The 17,700-nt window shown below is 44.7% G+C and overlaps 2 protein-coding genes across 2 annotated transcripts; both read right to left on the reverse strand.

Moving 5' to 3' along the window:
* Nucleotides 1-266: 266 nt before the first annotated feature.
* On the reverse strand, nt 267-6,337 carry LOC127293935 (protein NRT1/ PTR FAMILY 4.5). The gene is made up of 5 exons (XM_051323655.2): nt 6,029-6,337; nt 5,417-5,634; nt 1,785-2,222; nt 1,587-1,711; nt 267-1,498 (listed from the first exon to the last, which is right to left on the reverse strand). Exons 1-5 carry the CDS (start codon nt 6,117-6,119, stop codon nt 628-630), a joined length of 1,743 nt encoding a protein of 580 aa, XP_051179615.1. The 5' UTR covers nt 6,120-6,337; the 3' UTR covers nt 267-627.
* A 7,998-nt stretch (nt 6,338-14,335) lies between these two features.
* On the reverse strand, nt 14,336-16,443 carry LOC127293937 (GCN5-related N-acetyltransferase 10, chloroplastic). The gene is made up of 4 exons (XM_051323656.2): nt 15,985-16,443; nt 15,838-15,890; nt 14,973-15,152; nt 14,336-14,884 (listed from the first exon to the last, which is right to left on the reverse strand). The coding sequence occupies exons 1-4, from the start codon at nt 16,372-16,374 to the stop codon at nt 14,644-14,646; spliced, it is 864 nt and encodes a 287-aa protein (XP_051179616.1). The 5' UTR covers nt 16,375-16,443; the 3' UTR covers nt 14,336-14,643.
* Between the last annotated feature and the right edge of the window lie 1,257 nt (nt 16,444-17,700).

The following is a 17,700-nucleotide window of genomic DNA, read 5'->3' on the forward strand; positions in this document are numbered from 1 at the left end:
TAACGGATCGGATCTACTAAATAATGATCAAGCGGGGTGCCGCCCCTACACCTAAGATAGGTGTAAGGGCGGCTAGATGTCTAAGGGTTGCACTACGACAGCATATGATACGAAGAACAATGCTAACCCTAACACATCTAAGATAACTACGTTACTCGCCATCAAAAAGGCTTCAGTACGAGCAACGCATGGATAACGGATAAACTTGTACTGCCTAGATCGCAAGATGCGATCTAGGCAGCATGATGCTTACCCGGAAGAAACCCTTCGAGACAAGGGAGTTGGCGATGCGCCTAGATTGATTTGTGGTGAACGTGATTGTTGTTTATTTCATAAACCCTAGATACATATTTATAGTCCGTAGACTTTCTAACGTGGGAATAATCCCCACCGTGCACGAGATAAACTCTAACTAACCGACACGTATCCTACTATATTACAGATACACGGGCAAACTAGCCCAAACTTTGCATAACAGGCCGATTCACGTATTTCTTCCATGTATATTCTTCAAGCCCATCTTGATCGCGGCCCACCTCTGACTCGGTCAAATTCTGGTGATAACATAGTTTTACATTACACATGAAGTTTGCATGTCTAGTCTCGTAGCATATACTCTAAATAAATCTAGGTCATCAGATCGCCCGCAGCAGCTTCCGATGGATATTTCGTATCTTGTGTGTCCACAACCCTTTGGTTATTCCTGTAGACATACCTCCTTGCGAAGAACATGTAGATGAAGAGCGAGACGAGCTCAATAACAGCAAGCAGCCAGTAGAACCTGTCAAGCTTGCCCATGTTCAGGTTGTTCCCATCCAGCCACCCACCCGTCCCGTTTGCACGCCTCGTGACCCGGTTCGCCACCTGGATGAGCAGGCTCCCAAGCCAAGCCGACACCCCGAGGATGCAGTAGAAGATGGAGCTCCCAACAGACTTCATCCCGTTGGACGCCTCGCTGTAGAAGAACTCGAGGAGTCCCACGAAGGAGGTGACGTCCACCACCCCGAGGAGGAAGAACTGCACCGTTAGCCAGAAGACGGATATCGGAATCCCAGTGGTCGCGTCCATGAGACCATTGTCCTCAGCCACCTTCTTCCTCTTCATCTCCACTATGGCGGCGACTCCGGTGGCCAGGGTGGCGGAGAGGAACCCGATCCCGATGCGCTGGAGGTGCGTGACGCCGCCGACGTACCCCGTGATCCTGCGCAGGAACGGGACGATGAAGCGGTCGTAGAGGACCAGGATGACCATCTGGAAGACGGTGGGGATGACGAAGAGCGTCGCTGGGGAGATGTGGACGCTGCCGAGCTTGGTGTCCATGGTGTTCCCCTGCTGCACCGTGAAGTTGAGGATCAGCGGCACCGGGATGTATCCCAGGATGGCGCTGAGGAAGATGGGCACCATCCGGAGGACGATCTTGGTCTCCTCCACCTGGGTTACGGTGCAGAGCGACCACGGCCCTGTCTCTCCGGTGTCCACGGTAGATTTCTCGAGGCACCTGAAGAAATGCCAGAGAAAAAACTTTTGACCTGTGGCAAGGTGTACTAGAATTTCAAATAGTGTCGAGTGTTCAGATTTATACTTACCGAAAGCCCTCTGTCCTTTGCAACTCTTCAGGGATAATATTGTGATCATCTTGGCTCATTTCCTTCAGCTCACTGGTGCTCTCTGGTAACTGAACTTTTCTTTTCTTGAATGACACCACCAGAACCTGATGCCAGGAATCCGGTCAAATTATCATCCCAGTCGATTCGCAAAATTGCAGTTGGGACTAACATATGTACCTGCAGGATCCTTGTAATGGCGCTTCCACCGGGCATCTGGTTCCGGTAGAAGGGGAACCCAGCGATCCATATCATCATGCCCAGCAGCACGCACAGAGCGCACACGGTGAAGCCGACATCCCATCCTCTTCTGTTCTCGACCCACACGATGAGCACGAGCCCGACAAACCCGCCTGAGGACACGGCGAAGGTGTACCAGTTGAAGAAGCTCGCCTCCTGCCGCTTCTCGACGGGGTCGGCGGTGTCGAACTGGTCGCCTCCCAGCGCCGGCAGGCACGCGCGCGCGGCGCCGTCGCCGATGGGGATCAGGTAGAGGCCCAGGAGGAGCAGGCTCAGGTTTGAGCCACGGACCGGCTCGCACTTCTGCTGGCCTGTTGTGCTGCACGGCGGCGGATGCAGGGATGGGACGTGCGCTTGGACTGCTAGAAGGATGTAGCCCTGCAAATGCAATCCATGAAATGGATCAGAACTGTAGAATGTAGCACTGGAAAATGGAAATGCAATGGCATGTAATGAACCCATAAGTGTTCTGAATGTGAGAGGGACTTGATCAACGATTTGTTATCGCACCGATTGCTACTTTGTTAGTTGTGAAACAAAAAAATGCAATGATCTTGTGGGTGGCATGTTCAGAAACCAGAGCAACATAGAGTTAAATTTGAAGATTTATTTGTGTGCCAAGATCATAACATCCCATCACGTACAGCAATTACTGTTTAGTGCAATTCACTAGTTTCATTCATCTTTCAATGTGCCGATGTTGTCATCCATCATCTACCGAAACTGGTGTCTACTCAATTAAACCATACACTTTCGGGCAACTCTGCAATCAACTAGGAAATCAACATGACACTATATTGTCACCACAATTCCAGGGGAAGATCGGGTCGGAACCTAAAGAGACTAGTACAGATCGATACATATGACACTCTCACGGACAACAACATTGGTAAGGTTCACGCTTGGAAAAAAAATGTGCTAGTGATGAGGCACGCGCGCATGACGACTCGACCCACATCAGGAACGGTCAAAATTAGATTAGCATTGTTGATATGGAAGTGGGCTTCGAAGCAAATGTTGGACGCGGATTACAAATTAAAAAATGGTTGAACATCTCCAATGAAGAGAGGGGGTTCCGTATGTGACCAAGTGCCGACTCTTCCTTCTCATACTAATCGTGGAACATCTACTTGCTGCTTCGCTGCCTCGCCGGTTCATATCAACTATATCTTGTGGCGCTGGGGAGGAAACAGGCAGGCGAGGCACGGGCGCGAGAGGAGAAGGATTCATCGTCGGCGTCAGTAGGGTGGAGAGGCAGAGGGAAAGGACGACGATGAGGCGAACTCAGGCGCAGATAGATCCTTTGTCCCGTCGAGCAAGTGGTGCATCCATCTTGATTAAGCACACATTTTTCCTATATTTTCTTTCAAATTTTTCATGTTCTTTATCACTTTCCTTTACCTCCTTTTATTTATTTCTTATATGATATTTATTTTTGTTTCATTTTATTTTTATTTTCTTAAGTTTAAGAGGAAGGGTCATTTTTACATATACATGATGAATAATCTACACCATTTTAGTGCGAAGTAGATGCAACAATCCATCATGCTACATTTGAGAGATATGCTTGAACAACTTTGAGTTAGTTGAACATGTTAACAGTAAAATATAGGCTTCAGTAGTGGAAAAAATTCAATTTTTTTTTATATATGAGAAATTCTGTTATGATATACTCACACCGTATCTATTTACATGGTTGTCATTTATTTCAAGGCTAGACACTTTGACCATAAGTTCATAACAGACCAACAAAACTTTCCAATGAATTCATATTTAATAAATTTGAGATATCCATTATATCATTGAATTACTATTCAGTAATTTTTTCAATGATATGACTCTTATGACCCCTAACTCATATATTATATGTTAAACCGATGGTCAAAGTTTAATGCTGAAATACAAGGACCTGATACAAATAGGGATATGGAGAGTAATATAAGAAATCACGAGTTGCATGCATAATATACTCAATATTTCACTAATATCTCCATGGATTGTGCAACATATTTTAGAAAATTATTTTCATATAAAGAATTTTCCTGATATACCCAAACAAGTCACAAAGGCATACGAGCATTTCTATTGTGTAAGAAGTTTATCATAGTGTTTATTGGAACTTCTCCAGCATTCCAAAATAAACTAGCAAAATAACTGAATTTTTCAGGGAGCACGGGGATTTTTCTTAGACCATTGGACACAATAGATGATTTCAATATCTATTGCAAACAAGGAAAGGAGAGATGACTTAGCGGGCTGACTGGCATCTCACACAGAGAGGCCCAAATTGGTTAGACCATTTGTCGGGCTGTCTTTTTCACGCCTCCTGTTCCCCCATCTATTGTTGTTGTTTCTAAAAAAAAACCTATAGTTGTTTCTTTTGATACTATTCATTTATGATAAATACATGCATAATTCTGTAATATATATGACAAAAATGGAATTCATGAACATTTGTTTTTAGATACAATAACATTTTGTTCTGAAGTACATAAACATCTCTTTTTAAATGCAGAGACATTTTTTAAAATGGAATCGTTAATAGCAACCACATCAAATTGATATATAATAGCCCCAAAAAAATTGCAAGATTGTGGTCATTATAAACGTTAGCCTAATCAAAAAGTGTGAGAGATCATACATACACCAACAATAGTCTAATAAAAAGAAGTTTGATAAAAAAATTGAAACTAGGCAAAAGCTTTGCCTTTTATGTTGATATAGAAGGAGCAAATAAAGAGGCCTAGGCCAACCGAAAAAGGAGAAACACGGGATGATAAAAGAGAAATAGAACATACAATAAATCTCACATTAAGAAGTAGTCATACGCCACACACTATCCAAACTGGGACAAAAACTCTCTGATAAGGCATTACAGCATGTTGGCGCCAATTCCGTCATCTCCTCATGTTGCGAGATTAATTGTTTTTAGCCTTTAAATATCCTATTACCTCTCTTCTTCATCTTTTGGGAATATTCAAATCACTCGATTATGATTTACTTTCATGTTTTATGCAGAATCTGGCATGGTATGTGTTAGTCTATTTGTCAAAGTGTTTTGGTTAATTACCATCAAATCGAAAAACACGTGCAGTTGAAATTAAGGTATGTAAATAGCACCAAGGCTTCTAGAAAACTTCTTGGTGTTTTGTTTCATATGAGAAAGTGGCCATCCATTTCCCAGAGTCCCACCCACTCCCCATCCCATTCTGTCAGCCCAACTTATGTCACTTTTCATCGTCGCTCCTGCTGACGTGTTGTGATAGCACCTGTGTCACCTTTGGCATTATTGCCAGAAGAGACTAGTTTTTTTCGTACCACAAGTAGTGCTTGAGAAATAACTCCAATACCTTCCTAGCCGTACGTAGCATTAAAATCAAGGTGTAATCTTAGGTTTTGTTGTTGTGCGATATCAACCAGCTGATATATGTTGCTGTGGGAAGCCAATTAGTCAAGTGCAAAAGATAAGCCAGCTGGAATATTCTATATATTATTGTGAAGAAAAAAACGCTCATTGGATAGATAACTGAAAACAAAATCATCTCCTTAGAACATGGAGTTGGAGTGTGTACCAGAATCTCAATGGGGACGAAGATGAGGACGGTGTAGAAGCGCTTGATGTAGGAGTCGGCGAGGAACGCTGCTGGGATGGAGAACATCTGGAGCGAGGCGAAGAAGTTGCTGGCCATCGTGGAGGCCTCCGCTACCCCCATGTGCATCGTGCCACGGAGGTAGCTCACCAGGTTCATGATGCTGGCTATGTTGGCAGCATTGCTGAGCAGCACCAGAGCTGCAGTATAGATCGTCGAACAAATAATTAGATCCAAGGGGAAGCATGAATTAAGATTCTTGGTGAGTTTAATTAATGTAAACGCAGCTATCAAAAGGGGAGTGAGGTGCTGCTGGCTAGCTAGCTACTTAGCTAGTTAGCAGGAGAAAAGGGTGCAAGAAAAATCCAAATCGATTGTTTTCACAAGGGTGACTGAAGTATGCGTTTAGTTAGCAAAAACCTCACGAAAAAATATCTTCCATAACCACTTAACGCAGCAAGTCAAGACTAGAATAATAAAGAATGTTATAAGTGTTGACTAATCAGTTGGGCAAAGACCATAGGAGTGAGCAAATTAAGCATGCGAGGAACCGAGAAGAAGGCATCGATCATTCAGTATGCTTGTGATCCTTACCGTGAATGAAGATTGAAGCTCTTACTCCGCCATGCCTTTTGGTGTTAACCGGCCTCCCCCTCCAGTCGACGAGCCCTGATGAGCTGCCCATGCTCTCTGTGCTCTCCTCCCTGCTCCCTCTCTCTCTCTGTCTGTCTCTCTCTCCTTTGTAGTTGGCTACCGATGCAATGGCTCCGTCTGTCAAGCTGTGTGTCAGGCAATTTTTCTTAATAAAGTCAGTGGTGGCGTATGTGGAAGGCAGACGAAAAAGAGGACACTGTCCAATTGAGCAGAAACGGAGCAATAGCCACCGTTTCCGGCCATGGAAAGTCCAGGAAGTCAGTGAAACGGCACCAACCAGTATAAGAACAGAGCGATCGGCTATAGTTAATCATTTCTAATAACAGGTAGGAGTACAAAGTAGTGGACGAGCTCAAAAGGAGTTTTTCATTAAAGAAATCAAAATCAGATTTCAATGTTTCAGAAAATTCAGAAAAAATCCTTTGTAGACAATGACGTACACATAAAGCTTGCAAAATCTTAATGTGAAATACTTCATATTTTAGGCTAAACAAAAATAATAAAAGTGTGGATCTAACTATGGTGAATAGTGCATATTTCAAAACTATAAAAAAATTCAGATTATGCCATGTTTGTGTAGCCTAGAATATAAAGAATTCCAAATTGAGATTTTCCGTATTTTGATAATACATTATTGACTACATCTAAAAAATAGGGATTTTAAAAAACTGTAAATATGATTTTCGAATGTTTGAACACAAAGGGCTCCTTGGAGATCGTCTCCATTTGTCTCCTCTAGGTGTGTATATTTGCCATGTAGCTATTATTTTTTAAATCGAAATCACATTTAAAGTTTTGAGTTCTTTTACGGTGATTGGCATGGAACCTGATTTCCGTATGGTCCCTTTCAGTTCAAATTTTTGTGACCATTGATTAAAATATTAATCAATTTGATTTAATTTATTTAGGAAGGGCCAGATGAGGTCCGTTCCGGGGACATCCCATAAGTACAACTCCCTAGCTACGAATTCGGGGGGAAAAATTCCGCGCATCGCAAATCTCCCATGCTAGGGTCCGCCGCCAACGGCTCGCCTATCCACTGCACCACCACTCGCCTCCACCCGACCGACCTCTTGCTGCTTTGCCCCACTATCGGCTCATCGCTCAACCCCGCCGCTGAGTCGCCTCTCCACCCCGTCGTAGAGGATATGTGGCATTTCATATTGTTGTATTGTGATCCAAATTCATATACTAAAGAGAGGCTAACTTCTGACGAGCGGAGCGAGGCCCATCGCCGGAGGCTTGGGCTTGGCACCGCCTATATATACATCTTGTAAGCCGCCGGCTAGGGTTTATTAGATTATAACATAACCCACGGTGTTTGTAAACACTCCCCGATATAGTGAAGTTTTGCTGGCTGGCGCACATGGTTTTTTCCCTTTCTGTGTTGGAAGGGGTTTTCCACGTTAAATCTCGTGTCTCCGCTGCGTTTTCTTTTATCGTTCTTCATTATTTACTTGTCGCTTTTATAACAAGTGGTATCAGAGCTCATGTTTCAACCTAGGGTTTGTGACATGTCTTCTTTGAAGTTCGATCTACCGCAGCTGGATTACACCACGAGATTTTCTCTGTGGCAAGTGAAGATGAGGGTGATCCTTACTCAATCTTCTGACCTGGATGAAGCTCTTGATGGATTTGGCAAGAAAGATGCCAAGACCTGGACCGGCGAGGAGAAGAGGAAAGACCGTAAGGATTTTTCTTTAATTCAGCTTCAACCATCCAACAATATCTTGCAGGAAGTGTTGCCTGAGAAATCCACAGCGGCGCTGGTTGAAACTGGAATTGATCTGCATGTCCAAAAGATCTAACAAGTAAGAGCATCCCCACTCGTTTGGGCTCCCCACGCCCAAATCCGGCGAAATTTAGCGCCGGATGGATGTAGTTTTTGGCCTGGGGAGGCCCATTTTCCCAGCCGCGAGCCCATGGACGCGCACCCACCGCGTGCATAGCGACGGCGCAGTCACCGGGAAGGGCAATCGTCGGAGATCCCTCGACGCATTGAACCGTCGCGAAGTGGACTGGAGAGCCGGAACGACTCGTCGGGAACGGTCGAAGTGGCCTCGATGCGAGAACCGCCGTAATGGAGCACGAACTCCGGGGAAGAGCAACCGGCGCTCTCTGTCGTCGAGAGACCTACATATACGGTTTTCCACGGGCGACGCCATTCATCTGTTCTCTCGTCACCATCCTCCGTCAACCATGAGCGATATCTCTTGGCCATCGGACACCGACAGCGAGGGGAAGCCGCCTGGATGGCGCCATTGGTGGGATCCAGCTGCATCGTCCAGCAGCGACGATTCCCCCCCGCCGGCCAGCGAGGACGAGTTGGACGACGAGGAGGAGGACGAAGAGGCCGTGGAGCAGGCCGAGGAAGAGGCCGAGGAAGAGGAGGAGGAGCAGGAGCAGGAGGAGGAGCAGGAGGAGGAGGACGAAGAAGCTGATGAGGACGACGACGAGGACTCAACTTCCTCCGACGAGGAGGTGGCGAGCCGGAAGCGTCGCCGCGACGACGATGAGGCGGGGCCTTCTAAGAAGAAGAAGAAGTAGTTTAGTTTTAAAGTTTTTATATGTAATTCTTATGTTTATTCGAATTATATTCGAAATATATATATAATCTATCTATGTTGCACCAATTGAGAGTTCAAAGCTTTCGTTCGACGAGGGTATTGCCGTAGATCGGGAAGACGAGGGTTTTGCCGTAGATCGGGAAGACGAGGGTTTTGCCGTAGATCGGGAAGACGAGGGTTTTGCCGTAGATCGGAGGCCATTGTCGCCGACAAGTTGGGGCCACGCGCGCTTTCGCTTCGTCCGGAGTCCCCGAGCGCTCCCCGGGGGGCCGGGGATGTCGTGGGATCGCCGGATGGATTTAGGCCCAAATCCGGACGAAAACGAGGAACCGGGGGCGCGACTGGGCCGAATTACGCCGTCCGGATGGAAAAAACGCTCGCCGGGGGCCTGTTCGGGGGGACGAGTGGAGATGCTCTAAGATGCACGTGAAGATGAAGTTGTTCTCGCACAAGCTGCAAGAAGGTGCGTCAATGATGAATCACCTATCGATCTTTAGAGAGATCGTTTCTGATTTGCTGTCCATGGAGGTAAAATATGATGATGAGGATCTCGCTCTTATACTGTTAGTCTTGTTGCCTAATTATTTTGCGAATTTTCGAGACACCTTGTTATACAGCCGTGATGAACTAACCCTTGTCGAAGTTTATGAGGCCCTCCAACAGAGGGAAAAGATGAAATCTATGGTGCAGGCAGAGGGTTCGTCATCTAAGGTAGAAGCACTGCAGGTCCGAGGCAGGACCGAGAACAGGAACAATAACTACAATAGAGATAAGAGCAAGACCGACAACGGTCGCTCAAAGTCCAAGGAACGAGATGGTAAGTTCTGCAAGTATTGTAAGAAAACCAGCCACAATATTGATGATTGCTGGAAGTTGCAGAACAAAGAGAAAAGAAATGGTACTTACCAACCGAAAAACAAATCTGAGGGTGATGGTAAGGCTGTTGTTGTTTCCAGTGATAATTCTGATGGCGATTGCCTAGTTGTGTTTGCTGGTTGTGTTTCTGGTAATGATGAGTGGATCCTTAATTCTGCATGTTCGTTTCATATTTGCTGTAACAAAGACTGGTTCAGTTTTTATGAGTTTGTGCAGAGTGGAGATGTTGTGCGTATGGGAGATAAAAACCCTCGTGAGATCGTGGGCATTGGCTCCGTTCAGATCAAGATGCATGATGGCATAACACGCACTCTGACAGATGTGAGACACATACCTGGCATGGCCAGAAATCTGATCTCTCTCAGTACCTTTGATGTTGATGGGTACAAACACTCCGGTTCTCGCGGAGTTCTGAAGGTATCAAAAGGTTCTCTCGTTCACATGATAGGTGATATGAATTCTGCAAAGTTATATGTTCTTAGAGGTAGCACTTTGTCTGGTATTGTTGCTGCTGTTATTCCTGATGAACTTGGTAAAACTAATCTGTGGCATATGCGTCTTGGACATATGAGTGAACATGGCATGGCAGAATTGCACAGGAGAGACCTGCTAGATGGGTGCAATTCGAGTAAGTTTGAGTTCTGTGAGCACTGCATTTTTAGTAAGCATAAAAGAGTTAAATTTAATGCTTCCGTTCATACCACTAAAGGGATTCTAGATTATGTGCATGCTGATGTGTGGGGACCTTCCCACAAGACTTCTCTTGGTGGTGCAAATTACATGCTTACTATCATAGATGATTACTCGAGAAAAAGTGTGGCCTTTCTTTCTGGAACATAAATTTGATGTGTTTGATGCTTTTAGAAAGTGGAAAGTTATGGTAGAGAAGCAAACAAAAAAGAAAGTTAAATTGCTTCGTACTGACAATGGCATGGAGTTTTGTTCTACTGTTTTCAATGATTATTGCAGCGACGAAGGCATTGTCAGGCACCACACCATCCCATACACTCCTCAACGGAATGGTGTGGCGGAGAGGATGAACAGAACCATCATCTCCAAAGCTCGCTGCATGTTGTCTAATGCTGGTATGCATAGACGTTTCTGGGCTGAAGCAGCCTCCACCGCCTGTTACTTGATAAACAGGTCACCTTGCATTCCGCTTGATAAGAAAACTTCTATTGAGGTATGGTCTGGTTTATCTGCTGATTATTCACAGTTGAGAGTTTTCGGTTGCACTGCTTATGCTCATGTTGATAATGGAAAGTTAGAGCCTAGGGCTGTTAAGTGTGTGTTTCTTGGTTATGGTTCAGGAGTCAAGGCATAAGTTATGGAATCCTGAAACTAAGAAAGTTTTGCATAGCATGAGTGTTGTCTTTAATGAGGCTGTCATGTTTTATAAGAGTTCATCTACAGATGTTTCTGATGCTATTGATATTTCTGATGTTTCTGATAATGAGTAAGAGAGGATTAGCGTGCAGGTGGAGCACGTGGAGGAGAAAGAAAATGAAGTTGTTGAAAATGATAATACTGTTGTTCAGCACTCACCACCTGTTTTGCAACAAACAAATAGTTCCACTGCTGCTGATAGACCGAGGCGTAACAAAGGTCCACGTCCCCGTTTAATTGAATAATGTAATCTTGTTCATCATGCTTTGAGTTGTGCTGAACAGGTGGGGCATGATACTGAACCTGCTACATATACTCAGGCCGTTGCATCCGTTGACCGCGTGAAGTGGATTTCTGCTATGCAAGAGGAGATGCAATCGGTTGACAAGAATGGCACATGGGATGTTGTGCCCTTGCCTAAACAAAAAAAAAGGTTGTCCGCTGTAAGTGAATAATTAAAAGAAAGGAAGGTTTGTCTCCTAATGAGCCTCCAAGGTTTAAGGCAAGGTTAGTAGCAAAAGGTTTCAGTCAAACTCCAGGTATTGATTATAATGATGTATTCTCTCCGGTTGTAAAGCATAGTTCCATTCATGCATTCTTTGGTATTGTGGCTATGCATGATCTTGAGATTGAGCAGTTAGATTTGAATACTGCTTTTCTGCATGGTGAGCTTGAGGAGGAGATATACATGGACCAACATGAAGGTTTTGTTGTGCCTGGAAAGGAGGATCTTGTTTGCAAGTTGAAGAGGTCCCTTTATGATTTGAAAGAGTCTCCAAGACAGTGGTATAAAAGGTCTGATTCGTTTATGATTGCACATAGATTTAAGAGATCTCAGTATGATAGTTGTGTTTATATCAAGTTTGTTAATGGATCACCAATATACTTGTTGTTATATGTTGATGATATGTTGATTACTGCCAAGAGCAAGAAAAAATCACTACTTTAAAGTCACAATTAAGTAGTAAGTTTGAGATGAAGGATCTTGGTGCTGCTAAGAAAATACTAGGTAGGGAAATTACAAGAGATAGAAAATCTAGTGTGTTATTTCTTAATCAGCAAAATTACATTCAGAAAGTTCTTCATCGTTTTAATATTTATGATGCAAAGTCTGTTAGTACATCAATTGTTTCTCACTTCAAATTGTCCGCATTGCAATGTCCTAGTACTGATGAAGATATTGAATACATGTCACGAGTTCCATATTCTAGTGTTGTTGGTTCCTTGATGTATTCCATGGTATGTTCTTGTCCTGATTTATCATATGCTATGAGTTTGGTCAGTCGATACATGGCTGATCCTGGTAAAGAACATTGGAAAGTTGTTCAGTGGATTTCCAGGTACCTTCATGGCACATCCAAAGCTTGCTTGAAGTTTGGCAAGACCGGTGAGGGACTTGTAGGCTATGTGGATTCAGATTTTGCTGTCAATTTGGATAAGAGAAGATCCCTCACAGGTTATGTGTTCACTGTTGGTGGATGTGCTATGAGTTGGAAGGCAACGTTACAACCTGTTGTTGCCCAATCTACGACCAAAGCAGAATATATAGCAATTAATGAAGCGTGCAAAGAGTCTGTTTGGTTGAAAGGTTTGTATGCTGAGCTTTGTGAAGATGATTCTTGCATTAACTTGTTTTCTGACAGTCAAAGTGCAATATATCTTACTAAAGATCAAATGTTCCATGAGAGGATAAAGCACATTGATATCAAGTACCATTATGTCCGCGACATTGTTGCTCAAGGTAAACTGAAGGTATGCAAGATAAGTACTCATGATAATCCTGCTGATATGATGACAAAGCCAGTTCCTATTTCCAAGTTTGAGCTTTGCTCGAGCTTGGTTGGTATAACTGTTTAGCTCAAGTGGTTGTTGGCGCCAGCAAGTGTTTTTCTTTGTTGTTCAGGAGATTGTTGGAGTTCATGCTACAAGATGGAATTTGTCTCAAGGTGGAGTTTGTTGTATTGTGATCCAAATTCATATACTAAAGGGAGGATAACTTCTGACGAGCGGGGCGAGGCCCGTTGCCGGAGGCTTGGGTCGAAGCGTAGCGGAGTCAGAAGTTAGCTCATACGTCGTGCCCTGCATGGACGCCTGCGAAGGGGGGGTGCGGGGGGCGGTAGCCCCCCGCAGTACGGTACGGATCGTTGGCACCGCCTATATATACATCTTGTAAGCCGTCGGCTAGGGTTTATCAGATTATAAGATAACCCACGGCGTTTGTAAACACTCCCCGATATGGTGAAGTTTTGCTGGCTGGCGCCCGTGGTTTTTTTCCCTTCTGTGTTGGAAGGGGTTTTCCACGTTAAATCTCATGTCTCCGCTGCGTTTTCTTTTATCGTTCTTCGTTATTTGCTTGTCGCTTTTATAACACATATATCTTCGCGAAATTCAGACACGCTTAGATGAGCCTGAGAAGAGCGCAGAATAAGTCCGTGAGGTGAACGACATCACGGGCGATAGAAAGCGAAGGTGGAGCGATCGATCTAGGTTTAGAGCGCTGCCGGGTCTGATACCATGAAAATGTGGAAGGGCATTAGTAGGGTATCGCACACCTCCTCAATGGAGTTGCACTTGTATTCATTAGGTAGATTTACAATGTATTATATCAGGAGTACAGAGGGGTACAGGGTACAAGTACAGGTCGTAAATATAATTTCAGAAATGAGCCAGACCTATTAGTTTTTACCAAGTTGAGTATATCTATTTGTTACATGCTATGCATACGAGAAATTAATAGTTTCAGTGTTGGCACAGCAGCACAAACATTCTTGCAGGTCTAGCTTTTCTAATTGGCAGCAGATGCTCAGAATTGAATCTATGAACAAGTACTATGGTAATGTAGATTTTTATTTCTTAACAAATGAGCTATATCTAAGTACCGGTACCATCAGGTGTTGAGTATTGAATCCAAGCATACCGTGTGGTATTTGGTAACCATTTTAAGGGAATGCTTTACACATTGCACTCATATCCATTCAATTAAACCACAATCCTTAAAAAGAAGTTCTAGAAATGGATAGTTGTTTATTCTTCAATTGTTGGTTGCATATGATCTATATCGATAGTTGTTCAATATAGCCTTTTAAAAGGTTTTTATCATTTTGGAATGTGCCGAAGGGATGTATATATTGCTGTCTGATCCTGTACTAATCATAGTGCTTTATATCGATTGTTTCCTCATTACATCATATTATTACGCGTGGGATCTAATCATCATATTATTACGCCCGGAATCTAATCAATTCGACTTGTTCAGAGTATCAATACGAAAACGGGGGCTTAAAACCTAAGAAATGAATTATCATATTGGCAACTATTTTTATCACCGGTATATGAAATAAACATTGGCATGAGCTCCACACGATCGTACGTCAAGGTGCACATAACAATAGAGGGATGTAGATTTCAGCAAAAAAAAAACATTAGGAAACAGTTTTCTATCCATGAAATCTTCAATCTCCTATCCCTAAAACTGAATTTTGGGAAGCAGATTTAGGGAAGTTGCTGGAGATGTTCTAAGCAAGAATTCTGCTCATGCTGAGAAAATGTAGCGTGCGTCTTCAGCTATCCAAAGAACATTTCGCCAACAGGTCAACACCGGTCCATGCTACACAAGGATCAAATTGTTTTTTGCAACATGCACGGATCGCACTAGACATACTTACAAGTTACACAAGACGCAAGAAGTAGCAGGGGATATACTATGCACCTACTGCAGGAAGCATGTCATTGCTGTTCTACCTGAGGATCATGAATCGGCAGGTCTTTTATCATCAGAACACGCCTCCTCCTCCCCACCCAGGTGACCCACCCAGGATCCCTCGACACCACCCTGTACCCTGCCTTGGAGTAGAGTCCCCGAGCGCTCCTGTCGTCCTCGTATGCCCTCAGAGCCATGAAGCTCTGCCTCCACTCTAGCGCCAGCACCTCGCACGCTTTGAGCAGCGCGGTGCCTACCTTCCTCCTCCTGGACGTGTAAGAACCGAACCCAGCAGCAATTTTAGACCGTTCATGCATTGCATCGAGATCTTAAGCATGCTTGCTATACTGATTACCTGAATGATGGCAGCACTGCTATTCCTGATACGTAGAAGTACTCCTGGACGCCTTGGAGGTTACTCAGGATGTCGCCTTCATCCTGCACCGTGCAGTCCACAACCCCGATGATGTTCTCAAATGGTGCCTGGAGCAGCTGCGTGGCCGCATCAGCTTCTTCTGCCACCAAACAGGCATACCTAAAATAGGGCATGGTTCAGCTAAAATGTTACAGGTAAAATGAGCGTCCAGAATCGATCATCTTCACTAGTCCTAAGACATAGGTTTCCATGTCATCAGTAGGATACTGGAATACCTCAAATTAACATGCTTCCGTGCTCTGGCTAACAGGTCACATCGTCTCTGTTTTGGGTGCTATACTACTTTGAGAACATCTCCGTCCCTCGTACGAAATGATGAATACTGAATTGTACAACTTCGCAGCAAATAATACAGTCTCCTTTACAGTTTCTGTACTTTACTTCCTCAAACACATTTGGGCAATGTACTAATCATATCCTCTGAATTCTGCCTAGAGACCTAAGTTTGTGATTTAGGATCCAAAATGAGCATACAAGAAAAATGCAGAAACATAACTCTATTCAAGTATAGGATACATTATATACTGTAAGATAAACATGTGAAGACTGAAGAGCACCCGAACAAGTGTTGAGATCCGCAGCAGGAAAAAAACAAGAAACTGAACAGCGGTCTGCTGGATAATTAAAACAGTAACCACCTTGTTCAAGATTCAGTGCGGTTAATTGTACGTGAAACTCTGTAAGATTTACTAAATTAAGCTTTGCAACCATAGCTTTACCACAAAATATTCGTATTTAAACAATTTTACCATCGATTTGGAATCAGGGATATCAAGAAGATCACCTGTCAGGAGGCGAATTCCTCAGTTTGTAGATAAGCGCTGCCAACACCTCTGCCTAATCTTGACCAATTGAAGCAACAATCCTTATCAAAATGCGCGAACATATATGATGCCTAGTGAAGATGAAATCGTTTGATGTGATTGCATACTTTGAAGAAATCGAAGAAGAAGTCGTTGAAGAGCGCGACGGGGACATGGAAGGCCTCCGCCTGCACGAGCGCCACCCGCCGCATCTCTTCGCCGACCCGCCCCATCCGCCGCACTCCCCAACCAGCCGTCCTCGTCAGGTAACGCTCCTCTTCGTCCTCCGTACCGCCTACAGCGCCCACCTCCTCCTTTGTGGGCATACACGGGAGTCGCCCTCTTCTAGCAAGAAGGGTCTTCTTGGTGCCGCCATGGCAGCCGGTCTTGAGAGAAAGAGGCTTGCGGGCTGTTCTTGATAGGGCCGTGGCGGTGATTCTAGACTGAGAGGTGGTGGAGGAGGAGGAGGAGGAGGGAAGGGATTGGGGTAGAAGCGGGGATGGTCGGAGCGCGGCCATGGTTGCTGCTGCTGCTGGCCGCAAAACTCGTGATGGCACTGATGGGATTTTGGCCGGCTGTGGCGTGTGTCGGTGTGTACCGTCCAGTCCACTAATAAAAATAAAAATCAGTTTTAAGGCAATGCCAAACCAACGAAAAACTGTTTAGAAAATTGTTGGCAACTAAAGGATGCACGTCATTTAGCATCAAAAGGTGATGATATGAAAGTTTTTCATGGTTTTTGCAGTAACCCCACATGGTAGACTGTCAAGTATATTATAACATGTTGCCAAATCTTATGAATGATTCTTCTCAAAACTATTAGGACGCATGTTCGGTATTTTTCATAGATAGTACAATACAAATGATGACTCCATGACGATCCCTACCCCTACCCGCGTCGCCCTGGGGATCCGATCGTTGGGCGCTCCAGCCTCCCTCCCCACCGTCCTCTCCTCCCTCCTCCGTCGTCGAAGGCATCACCGACCAAAGGTTACGTCGTGTGGCGGGGCGCCTGCTGGGAGCGGCAAGGGGTGCGAGGTGGCACCTCCTCACCCATGCATATGCGCGGTGACGACGGCTAGAGGCAACGACATCCAGCGGAGTTGCCGCATCATCTGGCCGGGCTCCGAGGTGGCGGCCCTGGACATGATTATGGCAAATTATTCCTCCAGAGGTAGGCGGCCACGTTGGGATCTGGTGTGGGGGGTCTTGGGATCCCACACCGATCTATGAAGGTGAAGATCTAGTCGACTATGAGCTTGGGGTGACGAGGTAGCCGATGAAAACCACGCTTCGACCTCGGTCTTGACGGACGACGGTGGCATCGTTTCGCGCCATTAACTTATCAAAGGCTTTGTCTTTGCTTCTCTCATGATTACACTTGGGAGCAGAGGTTCTTGCAGGTTGTTGCCCGGTAGCGTGGGCGCTACTAGCTTGGTTTCAATAGATAAGGTAGTCCCATGGTCCCTGCTTGACGAATGACTTCATTCATCTGGCCGAAGCGTCGTGTTCAGACAAGGGGTAACCTTATCAATGCACATAATGATGGACTTGGGTTTCAAGGAAGGACAATGCTGGTGAATTCAAAGACCGGTCAGCCAAATTAGGCAGCCGACGAAAGTATGAACAAGGGCGAAAATCACCGAGATTGTATTATCGAGAATTAAGGTTACAGGGGTGTTACGAGTTTTGGAATCTCTCCCTCTCGGTGGCTCCTCCTAGTCCTTATATGGTGTTCTAGGTCTCAGAGTCGACCTCGAGGTTGATTACATCGTGTATGTTGGTTCACCCGATATGGGCCTAGCTTTCCTATTTACATAATAACTGGGTTTCAGCTTCGTGTA

The sequence above is a fragment of the Lolium perenne genome, chromosome 4 (assembly GCF_019359855.2).
Source record: "Lolium perenne isolate Kyuss_39 chromosome 4, Kyuss_2.0, whole genome shotgun sequence".
Taxonomy (NCBI): Eukaryota; Viridiplantae; Streptophyta; class Magnoliopsida; order Poales; family Poaceae; genus Lolium; species Lolium perenne.

Bases quoted from the DNA above. Each gene is read 5' to 3' on its own strand.
- LOC127293935 (XM_051323655.2), bottom strand. From the start codon at position 6,119: ATGGGCAGCTCATCAGGGCTCGTCGACTGGAGGGGGAGGCCGGTTAAC. The intron at 2,223-5,416 runs GTACACACTCCA...TTGCATTTGCAG, and splicing joins TCGTCCCCATTGAGATTCTG to GGCTACATCCTTCTAGCAGT. The intron at 1,499-1,586 runs GTAAGTATAAAT...GCATTTCTTCAG, and splicing joins CAAAGGACAGAGGGCTTTCG to GTGCCTCGAGAAATCTACCG.
- LOC127293937 (XM_051323656.2), bottom strand. From the start codon at position 16,374: ATGGCCGCGCTCCGACCATCCCCGCTTCTACCCCAATCCCTTCCCTCC. The intron at 15,891-15,984 runs GTATGCAATCAC...GGTCAAGATTAG, and splicing joins TCTTCTTCGATTTCTTCAAA to GCAGAGGTGTTGGCAGCGCT. The intron at 14,885-14,972 runs GTAATCAGTATA...TTACACGTCCAG, and splicing joins GCAGTGCTGCCATCATTCAG to GAGGAGGAAGGTAGGCACCG.